The 12086-nt window shown below is 38.2% G+C and overlaps 1 protein-coding gene across 42 annotated transcripts in view; it reads left to right on the top strand.

Moving 5' to 3' along the window:
- RIMS2 (regulating synaptic membrane exocytosis 2) overlaps nucleotides 1-12086 on the top strand; it is a 496337-nt gene that overhangs the window by 439921 nt on the left and 44330 nt on the right. For 20 of the 42 annotated variants that reach the window (XM_075728355.1, XM_075728363.1, XM_075728349.1 and 17 more), the window contains one exon: nucleotides 1674-1915. The exons of the other annotated variants lie outside the window; for them this stretch is intronic. In XM_075728355.1, the coding sequence (XP_075584470.1) occupies nucleotides 1674-1915 (242 nt within the window). The remainder of the gene's footprint in view (nucleotides 1-1673; nucleotides 1916-12086) is intronic. 42 annotated transcript variants of the gene reach the window in all.

Below are 12086 nucleotides of genomic sequence, written 5' to 3' on the forward strand. Positions count from 1 at the left end.
ATCCAAACTCTCACTCATATTTTCCCTTATAACTTCCTTCAGAATTACATCCAATATTTTTTGACTGAATGACAGAGGTCAACTTCTATAAAATAGCTCTATGTTTTCCTCTGTGGTTGTGCCTTAACTCCCAGCGTTTTGTGCCTTCATGCACATGCAGCTGTCAACTAAAGAGCAAAGCACTTTATGGGTACCTCTCAAATATCTTAAATAATTTCAGTGTTGTTCCAAACCATGTACCTCATCCCATTTTCCCCTGACTGAGTGTGAAGAGACCCAGTGATCCTTTTGCTTTTGACGGCACTGCATTAACTCCATAGATAAGTTTTGTGTGACAGAACATGTATTATAGAAACTTCATAAAGAAGCAATATAACCTCCCTTTTTTGAAATAGATGCAGACCATTATAGGTAAGGGGAAAGGACTGTGGCTATACCCACCAGCATTTACTCTAGAGCCATTTGCTGAGTGGTAAAGCTCTAGGCAATGGCCTTTGCATGTTTCTGAAAACCTGTTTAAAAAGCAAAAATATTGTTAGTCTTTATATAATGGTGATTTAACACAAAAATAATTTCCCTTGGTTTTCAGAAATATTGAACTGTTTTGTGGATCGTCTAAGACTGTATCTAGTGGGGACTTTTTAGTGAGATGCACTGTACTGAACAGAATAATAAAGGTCTAAGTTCTGAGCAAGAACTTCCCTGAAATAGAAATATTCCCTACATATTCTCAGGCCCACATGTGCTCCACAGTTTCCAGGTGTGGATGTTTGTCCAGACACCTACCAGTTAGATGTCAGGGCAAAATTTGGATAGGTACTGCTGTCATCACTGTAGATTGTCACTTCTGTGCAAAGGAAAGGTCCCTTAGCCTGGACCACTGGGTCATCATGTCTCCCTGGGGCATGTTGTGAAATGCTGCAGCAGATAATTTAGATGCAGTCATGTAGAGCATGTAGTAAACAATCTATAGATGAGTACAAAAGGTATATTAGAGTTAAATTCCATTTATCAGTAATGATAATCGAAGTCACACAGCAGCCAAGTGTTGTATGAAATACATATATAATACATGTATTTGTTGCTGAAGAGAGGGAGCAAAAAAACTACAGCTGTTCATTACTGTGTAATTGCATCAAAATCATAGGATGACTGAGCTAAACCAGATTACTGAAAACATCCTTGAAATGTCTGGATGTTTAGAAATGAAAGCTGGCCTTCAGACTGATATCCTTTCATTCCACTTAGTAATGAACCAAGTACCTGTTTCCTGGAAGAATATAGATTATTTGTGTGTATGTATGTGAGAAGAAGAGGGGCAGAGCACTGATTGCAGAACTTAAATTTCCCTAGCAAAAAATGTATATATGGTATCCTGATGTATTAATTCTTTTATATGTTTCTGCTGGAAATGTATTTTAAGACAATCAGTAAATAAGAGCTTATTATTTAAAACAAAATTTTGATGAGTCAAGCATGTTTACAGGAGATCAAACAGGAACCTAGAATAAAAATTGCTCCTTTTTACCCCTCAAAAACCAAACCCTACCTGTGTGAATTAGCTGCTTTTACCCTCCAGTCTCCCAAAACCTTCCATCTGAAACCTGTCCTTTTCTGTCTTCCCTTTTTTACTTTTCTTTGTCTGTGCTGTTTATCCATCCACTGGCTGACAGTGTCTTTACATCCAAAATGCAAAGCAGACAGATGGGCGTCTCAGGAAAGAACATGACTAAGAGCACCAGCATTGGCGGGGACATGTACACATTGGAGAAGAACGATGGCAGCCAGTCGGACACAGCAGTGGGCACTGTTGGCAGTGGCGGCAAAAAGAGACGCTCCAGCATCGGTGCAAAGATGGTCGCCATTGTGGGTCTCTCACGAAAAAGCCGTAGCACGTCACAACTCAGCCAAACTGGTAGGAACTGCATTCTTTTCCCCTCTCAAATTATAATTTAAATGTACATAATGTGTATGTATTACAGTTTAATCATTTGGATATCCTGTTGAGGTTGCTTAATCAGCAATATTCTATGGAGTGAAGAAAATGGTCAAACATCTTTTTTCTCTGGACATTTACTGAACTTTTTTTTTTAGGAAAGATCCTTTTCAGGTTGGACTGAGGCTTTTATTTTCTGCTTGCTGGAACCTGCTTAATGCACTAATTCCTTCTCAGGAGCAACATGAGCTGCTGTACTTCTGTTTGGGGGCAATCTTTACTGCAAATTTGTGAAGGGTGACTGAAATGTTGCAAAATTCCTTTGCTGTTGTCACAAATAGTGTTTGTGTATTTCAATGTGTTTTTTTTTTTACATTTGAACATTCAACCTTATTTGAAATGAAACAATTTTCCTGAACAAAATGATACGCTATATTTTATTACTTTAGTACAACTGGTTTATTGCTTTTTTAATTCATTCCTTTTCAGCCTACAAGCACATTCACCATCAGTATAAATTTTCCTCATTTCTGTTTCTCTTAGTTAAAATTTGATACTGAAATATTCTACCTAGGAAAAATGGAGAGTTTTTCTGCTTTGATGTCTAAAGCATTTAAAATCTTATGCATTTTTTTCTATTCCTCCTATTTCAGGAAAAATCCATATAATGCACTCTGAAAAGCTCTCATTGTCAATTAAGGAAGCTGTATAGGACAAGTGTATTTTACATGGAAAAAGATTACTTGTATTTAAATGACATATATATAAAAAAAGTGTTTAAGCCATTTATATAGTTATGCACATATATATATTTATATATTTTCAAGGTGTATATATAAGATATATTGTATGTTCAGTATTTAAACAAAACTATTGTAAAGTTGTCGTATGGTTCAACATAAGTTTATAGTCTTCAGCTGTGTGTGGTCCCGTCAGAAGGTCTCCATTTTGCTAACTACCTTTCAAACACTGATAAGAGATTTTTCTGTTCTCTGGAAAGTTTGCAGTTTATATCATGGAACCAAAGTGATAAGAGTTTTAATGTACAAGTAAATGGAGCAAAACAATGATTTGTAATGTCAGAAATTGTAGTAAGTTTTGTAAGTAAACTTTTGTAGCAAGGGGATTTAAAGTACCTGGAAAGAGTAGAAGTGAAAAAGAGGGGAAAGGAAAGGTAAGCAACAGGGCTAACAGTGCAGAAGGGGGGGCACAGAAAGAGAGCAGGGAGCTTGAGTGTGCGTCTTACTGAATGTGATACGAGACAAGATACAATGAAGAAGAGAGGAAGAAATGTATATAGTGAAAGCTCTGAATATCATGCAGACACTGATGATTCCATCAGTAGCCAAGTCTTTGCAGCAGTCTTGTGTTTTACCAACTCACTTCGAGGTTATGGAAATGGCAGTTTCATATATGTTTATTTTCTCTGAGTTCAAATGAGTGCAAGGCAAAAGATGAAGTCATCTTTATACAGATCTGGGGAGTGTCTGGTTGGGCAAGAAAAAACCTTAGCCACTTGCTCACCTAGAAGTCTAAGTTTTACTCATGTAGTAGTACACAGGTATGTAACCGTATAGATGTATTTGGATATCAAGTCAAATACAATGCACTACACTACTAGTGTTGATCTAATCTAGTCTCTCTTACTGTACAAGATATTAAGTGAAGGATGTCAGCTCTATATGCTGTTCAAGTATGTCTCAGCACTAGAGAGAATCTATTGTGTGGCTTGCCTAAATTTGATTTAAATACCATGCTGTCTTAGTTATTTGGGACTTTTAATCAGAAGTTTTTCTCACTATTATATCCAATCAGTTGCCCAACAACTGATTAGATGCTCAAGACAGTGACAAATGTGAAATGTAACTCTTTCAAAAGTACTCAAGGTCTCTTGACCCATTGACTGTGAATGGGGTGTTCTGGAAGCTCTTGAATACGGAGCTGTATTTCAGTGCTATTAGAGGTGCAGCAGAAACCAGGGGAGCCTGCACGGCTCTGGCTGGCAGCCCTTCTCCCTCCACTGCTCCCTGGGAGACGCCCGTGCTCAGCGCTGGCCTGTGCCTGGCCCAGACGAGAGCAGCCAGTGCACCTCCTGCTGCCGCCTTCTGAAAATGTCCCTCATGTATTGGTTGGATAGGGCTTGTTTTGTCGTGGTGGGTTGACCTTGGCTGGACGCCATGTGCCCACCAGAGCCGCTCTATCACTCCTCTTCTACTGGACAGGGGAGAGAAAATATAATGAAAAGCTTGTGGGTCAAGATAGGGACAGGGAGATCACTCGCCAATTACCGTCACGGGCAAAACAGACTCAACTTGGGGAAAATCAGTTTATCATCAGTCAAATCAGACCAGGGTAATGAGAAATAAAAATGAAATCTTAAAACACCTTCCCCCTCCCCCCGCTTCTTCCTGGGCTCAACTTCACTCTCAATTTTCTCTGCCTCCTCCCCGCCAGCAGCGCAGGGGGACAGGGAATGGGGGTTGTGGTCAGTTCATCACACGTTGTCTCTGCCACTCCTTCCTCCTCAGGGGGAGGACTCCTCACACTCTTCCCCTGCTCCAGCATGGGCTCCCTTCCACAGGAGAGAGTCCTTAATGAACTTCTCCAACATAAGTCCTTCCCATGTGCTGCAGTTCTTCACGAACTGCTCCAGCATGGGTCCCTTCCACAGGGTGCAGTCCTTCAGGAGGAGACTGCTCCAGCGTGGGCTCTCCACGAGGTCACAGCTTCCTTCAGAGCATATCTACCTGCTCCGGCGTGGGGTCCTCCCCAGGCTGCAGGTGGATATCTGCTCCACTGTGGACCTCCATGGGCTGCAGGGGGACAGCTGCCTCACCATGGTCTTCACCATGGGCTGCAGGGGAATCTCTGCTCCGGCACCTGGAGCACCTCCTCCCCCTCCTTCTTCACTGACCTTGGTGTCTACAGAGTCGTTCCTCTCACATAGTCTCACTCCTCTCTCCATCTGCAGTTGCCAGCAGTTTTTTCCCCCTTCTTAAATATCCCAGAGGCACTACCACCATCCCTGATGGGCATGGCCTTGGCCAGCGGCGGGTCCATCTTGGAGCTGGCTGGCATTGGCTCTGTCGGACATAGGAGAAGCTTCTATGAGTTTCTCACAGAAGCCACCCCTGTAGGCCCCCCTGCTACCAAAACCTTGCCATGCAAACCCAATACATTTGTGCAGCTGTTACTGCACACCAGCTACTGCTGCCCTATTTGACAGCACTCATGACAGGGCTTGTCTGCTAGCCACATGTGGCTGCACCTAACAGGACAGGCACATGCATCATTTAAATAGTTGGGTCACGCGAGCATGCTGGTCATGTGGTGAGCAAGCCTGTGGCCACATGCCAGCCCCTGGATGAAGTATGTGTACGGTGCTGTGTCTCCAGTGATACAAGCTGATGGCCTGTTGGGTGGGTGAGGGTGAGGTCACATGACGAAGAAGTGTCTTGCATGTCTTAAGCATCCATTGGCACATCTTAAAGAGAATATTGGACGCCACTGTTAATACATGAATGCCAGAGGATTAAAACTTGCAGTTAACTTATTTAATGAATTTATAAATTTCCCTGGTTTATCTCATCATGTTCCTGTTTTCAGATGGTAAGTGCCTGCACAAGGAATCATGTGTTGGTACAAGCATTGATACAAGGGTTGGCATCAGAACACTGATGTGCTGTAGACATCCTATAAGTACAGTTTTCTGGAACTGAGAGGCAGGGGATGCTGAGGTGGCAAGGCACTGATACCACATAGAAACTGATCAAACTATAAATGGTTCTTAGGTAGTTTATGAAGAAATCATGTCATTCAATTGATCAGCTAAGTATGTCCTTACATATCAGGCTTGAAAAAGCATGCTGGTATCATGAGGTAACAATACTACTTCTATAGAAAGTTGTGATCATATTTATAGCAACTAGGCTTGTGTGCTCATATGGAGTAAAGAAATGCCTATCAGTATCTCTGAAACTTTTTTCAAGTGTTTTGTAAAGCCTAATTGTATTTCAGTGGTTTTCTTCATTGATATTTTATAACTAAATCTATGCCAGAAGTTTTTTTGAAAGTAGGTCATCATAACTGCTTTCAGGACTGTGAATCAGGCTTACAATGAATGCCTTAAAAGGTCTGTTTTTACTGTCTTTTCAAATTAAATTTATGTTATTTCTTATTATTTAGCATAGTATTGAGAAATTGACACTCAAAATCCATACGACAAAGTATTTTTTATTCTGGTCTGTAATTCTTTTAGTGTATTCGGGTAGGAACAGTTGTTTGGGTTTTTGCGGGTAAAGGGTATGTTGATTTGTTGTTATAGGTGGGAGTAAAAGGAGTAATTGTTGTAATAATAGTAATAGTAATAGATTTATTACCTAACAATGGTATTTTGATTTCATTCAACTATGGCTAATGTATATTCTGTGTTGGAAGGCCTCCAGAGAGAGAACTGAATACATCTGAGATATGACAAAAACCTGAATAAGCAATTCTCTTTTCTCCTCAGACATATACAGCCTTAAATACCTAGAAAATTGCTGCTAATCCAGTAACTCTGCTGACCAAGCCCATCAAGGGCAATTTATGAGAGTAAAATAATAATTCAGGAAGTTGAAGAGATCTGACCTCATTAACATAGGCACTAGGAACATATTATCATAGCAAGATAATCCAAGTGTGTTCTCATATCCATTACATGAAAAGATTTTAAGTGGTGCTCTGTGGATCACTATTGTTATGGGAAAAGAAAGGGCAGAAAAAAATGCCAGCATTAAGACCGTGGGAATACAGAAAACTAGTAAAAATAGATGAGATGCATTCTCTGATTTCCATTTGGGATTAAAGGAGAGTTGTAATTTATTTTTTAAAAGTTCATACTCCTTTTAACAATGTGTATCACTGCTGTGACATTTCTTTCCTATTACTTGACTTAATGAAAATTTTAAGTGTAAGAATATACAGGATCAGTATTTTGTGAACTGATTGGATTTATTTCAAAGAAATTTAAAAACAACAGAAAAGCCTGGAAGTCCTGAATCAAGCTAATGGTTGGATGACACAAAAGTTATTTTAATTAAGGTAACTTTTATTTAAGATAAGACTTTAGTAAAATACAAGATACTATAGAGTGGAGTGGTAAGTTAATCAGAATTGATTTTATTTCTGGTTCCTGTACCTTTTCAGTGCTACAAAAAAATAGCTAAAGGAATACTCTCTACACTTGAGTCAAGCAATCATTCCTAGAAGCTAACATTTGGTGGGTTAGAAAGACTTTATGTTGTAACCTTCAGGTCCTGATTCCACAGGCATTCTTCCCAACAGAAAAGCTGGCTTTCTTTACAGAGGAAAATAAAATACAAAATGCAAATCCAAAGCAGCATCTTAACAGCATTTGCTTAGCTATTCATATCTGGAATGCAATCCTTTTCCTGCTGGACAGCTTTGAGGGAACTGATGATCAGGCTTCCATACAGGTGCAGACCTGTAACTCTCAGTTATATTTCATTAATGAGTGAAGTCTTTGCCCTCTTCTACATGACCTTAGATCTCCCTTTCAACTTACATGCACTGTCTCTGGCAGGTGGATACCTGGGTGTCATGACTTCCCTTATTTAGCTGAGTTTTCTCCTTTAGCTGGGAAAATATTTTGTCTTTTCTTTAGTTAGCCAAGACCTATTGTGTTTATAGCCTGATTATATCCAAAAACCTAAGCAGTTTAATTTGTTTTCAAGACTTTTTTTTAGAATCTGGACCACATCATGGACCATACATACTAAAACATTTCCTGTGTGTACACTCGACTGAGTGTACAGTAGTCCAGTGCACTCTCAGAGACTGAGTCCCATGATGTCTTTGGGTATATGATCACAATAGATGGCATCTATTAAAATAGATGACAAAAAGCATGTAACAGCATGACTTGAGAGCGACCAGTGCAGTCATGCCTGCAGAGAGGTGTAACCATGTGTTTGAATAGAAATAAACTGTCCTTGTGTGTCTGTAGAGTGTTACTCCAAAGTACAGTGTTTTGGAGGGGCCTGCACACGTGAACCTAGCAGATGACACTGGGGGTCAACTGACACTGCCTGAACTGCAGTTTCTCTGTGGCAACACGTTGCTCCATGTAAGCTAATTACTCTTTCTAATAGGTGAATTCTCCCAAGATAAAAGTTGCAGGAAAGCATTAGAAAACTTTTGGAAAACTATGCCAGGTCAACTAAAACATAGACAACTATTAAAACCTATTAAAATCTCATTAGAAACAAACAGCGTTTTGTTTTGGTTTTTTTGGTTTTTTGGTTTTTTTAATGACCAAGATAAAGGCTGTCCCTCCTTTAGCAGGAAGACAAGCTTTGGCAAGATGCTATATGTGGCATGGAGTTATAGGGCTGTAAAAGTAGAGTTTTGGGACAGTGTGTCATGGTGTTCTGAGCTCTCAACATCTTTTATAATTTTGGTGGGGTTAAACTATGGCATTATATTCTTGAAGTTATATTTCTCTGTAGAAGAAAAAGCAAAAATCTGTTGATTCAGTGCAAATAAAATGATGATTGCCCTTCAGAGAATGAAACAGCATTCATCAAAAAGAGGCACGGTAGCTTTAACAAATTCTGGAGAGGTCCAAAGGGTAACCCCGGTGAAACAAGGTTAAAGTATTCTGAAATTTTGATATTTCATGGCTACATCTGTTCTAAGAAGGAATGTAAGAGAAGTAGGTCTCAGAGCAAAAAGCTGGAGTGGGATTTTATTTTCTCTGTGTGTGTGTGTGTGTGTGTTAAAAGCCAAATTTTGGATTCTATATGGTTGGTAGGGTGTTGAAACTATGGTCTGAAGTGCTGTATTCCTAAGTAGAATAGTCTCAGTATTGTCTGTCATGAACCAACCATGTAGCCTGTAGAGCAATTTCCTCAATTACTGGAATAACTGAAGGGAATCTGTTGGGAACATTGGTCTTGGTCTTGTATGGACTTTTAAATTTCTCAATTCAAAGTTCAGATTTATATAAAAAACAGTCTTCTACCACACATACAAGTACATGTTTCCTATTAAAAAGAAGATGATTAATCACTTCCAACAGGGTAACTAAAGGAGAAACTACATTGATTGCCTTTCATTGTCTAAAATGAGATAGAATATGGTAAGCAAACAACTTACTGAACTAAAAGTGTATTTGTTTTCATAATATACGCTATTATTTTCTACTCCTAGAATTAATTTATGTGGCCAAAATGGCAACTGAAATTATCATTTACTTCTTTTAATCTGGCCACATATTTTAATTTTTTTAAACCACATATATAAATCAGGTGATTTGAAGCAAGCCATTTGTTTGGCATTTTATTTCCTCTCCTATTCTAGAGACAGATTGCTAATGTTAATAAATTGCCTTAATGTGTAGTATTATACTTGTATCAGTATTATTGATGTGTAATCTGATTTAGTTTCAAAATAAACCCATATTACATTGATAGAAATATAGGATTAGCAGTTGACAAGAGATTAAGGCCAATTTGTCCTACTGATTAGTTGAGAATTGCGACCTGAATCCTTTACCAAAGAGAAAGTACCATTATAATAAATACATTACCAAGAGCATTAATCAGCTTTTACTAAATAAACTCTGGAGAGTATGCTAATAAATAGACTCTAGTTGCAAACTAAAAAGGCTGACTATACAGGCTTTTAAATACATTTTACTAAGGTGATATATTTTTACTTTTAAATTGTTTTCTTCTGCATGTAGGAAAAGACTAGGAAAGAAGATAAAGCGGTACAAAATTTATGCAACTCTCCTCAGCGGATTTTCTGTAGAGGGGGTAGTTATATATTTGAGTCCTCATATTTTCATAATGCTTCTGTGAGAGATGGATGCAGTAAAAAGAAATATATAGCTGAGGTGTCAGAACTGAACTCCAGGCAGTGCTAGCTATGATCTTGTGGAAGTCCTCTGGAAGACACTTCTCACACACAAAGTATGGGAGACACCCTATGCCATATATAAGCAGAAATTCCAGGCAGATAAGAAGGAAGCCCTGCAATGACACTAGGAAGTAAGAATAAAAGGCTTAATTTTTGGGGACAAAATATGCAGATCGTACACCAACTTAGCAATATTTCCCCAGTCACAAATTACTCATTGAACTGCCTCTCTGTAATATGTAGTTACCAACTCAGTGAGATACGCACCTGTGAGATTTGTAGCTGACTGTGGTAGAAGAAAAACTAAATCCCGTGGTTGTAGGCATTTATAAGATTAAAAACCTCTACTTATATTTCCAAAAATTATTTTCTGTGTTGCAAACACTTTACTTAAAAAGCAACTTATATTATCACTTGATCTCATTAATAAAGGAAAAAAAGGAGAAAGCTATAAGTGAGATCAGAATGTTTAGCTTGACCTTCCACAAGATTTTTTTCTTTCCATAATTAGAGGTAAAAATAGAGAGAAATGTAGGGTGATCTTTCTCGGTAAGAATACTGCTAAGCTATCTCTTCTTATTCAGAGCAGAAGAATTCTCTTAAGATCCCTGCTAAAAAAAAATATACATCTCATCAAAAAACTTTAAAGCTGTTTTACTGCTGTTTTCACAGTAAACAAGATTTGTTCTTTGTGTTGTTGCATAAGGAAAACCCATCACAGTCCTTCCTGAATTAATTCAATCTGGAGAGCACTTCTTTTTTAGGCTGTGTGAGAGCTATTCAACAGAATAATTTAGGTTTTCCTTAAGAAAGTTTCAGTTTGAAAACTCCTTCTGGGATTTTCTAATCCTTTAGTTAGCATGTGATACAATATTTGTGAATTTCTTATTGGATATCCTATGGAAAAGGGCTCTGACTTCATCCTACTGAAACTTGAGAGTGAAAAGAAGAACTTTATAGGGCAATTTCATACTTTTACTCTAGCAGTTATTCACTTTTCAGTTTGCCTGAAACATCTAGGATACTTACCTGTAGTTACAGTTCTATGTATCTATGAAGTTTATACTTTAGGGAAGAAAATTAATTTTTATTTGTTTCCAGTTGAATTAATTTTTCTAGTATTATCAATTTTTTACATAGCCACCTCAATGACTATTGTTTATATTGTTCCAGAAGGATAATACACATCTACACATTGCTCCATGAACCACCTGCACTAAATAACAATGTGCTGTGAAGGGAGATTCAGTTCAGATCTCCAAAGGCCAGCAGGAAGAGGGCTGTTCTACTTTGCTTTTGGACAGTTATCAGAAGTGCACGGAAAATAAATATGACATTTATATTTACAGATTCATTAGGGCTGCATTTTTTTTAATTTTTTAATTTAACATTTCATAACAATACTGGATTTCCTTGCTTGTACTTAAATGGAATGAAATATTAAAGGTCCTTTAGCAAGTCGTATTTCAATATTGAATTTACGTCTTTCACACTACCCATGCCTTCAGCAATACTATTAATACCCTTTTGATAAATGATTTTTTTTTAAGGATAGAAGGTAATTTATAAAATAATTACCTGAAAGTAAAAAATCATTAAAATAGCCCCAAAAGTAAAGGTGGTATTAGAGGCATGCTTTGTAGACTAATTCACAATAGTTCTCCGGCCTCAACTGATACGCAACTTATGTGGATGTTGCAGTATTAAAAAAGTTCAGTTTTACTGCACTCTCATATTGCCCATTTCAGTTGGCTGTCATATGCCTGTATTATAAATAAGAGTGAACTGTGCTCTCCATAGCATAAAATGGGGATGTAAACATTACAGTACTTCTGCTTTTGAACACCACACAAGATATACAGCTCATGGGAAATCATGCAGATACTGAGAATACAGTTGTGTGGGCTCTTCATACTTCTGGACTCTTTGTGCTGATGTCCCTCATAATGAACTGGGATATGCCTCCTAGGCATCTCCAGGCCATTTAGATTGGCTTTGTCTTCCATGAAAGAAATGTGATGATGCTATCACTCAAAACTTTTATGTGCCACTAGCAGAAAACTCTTACAGGAGAAATTACATTAACAACAGAGTAATTTAAAATTAGCTAAGTGTACCAGTGATGATTCACAGAAAATACACGAGCAACCATTGGATCAGGAAGCTGGCCCATCTACTCACAAGCAAATTACCCTAACCATTAGCCCACAGTCACAGCTCTCTTATC

The sequence above is a fragment of the Pelecanus crispus genome, chromosome 2 (assembly GCF_030463565.1).
Source record: "Pelecanus crispus isolate bPelCri1 chromosome 2, bPelCri1.pri, whole genome shotgun sequence".
NCBI lineage: Eukaryota > Metazoa > Chordata > Aves > Pelecaniformes > Pelecanidae > Pelecanus > Pelecanus crispus.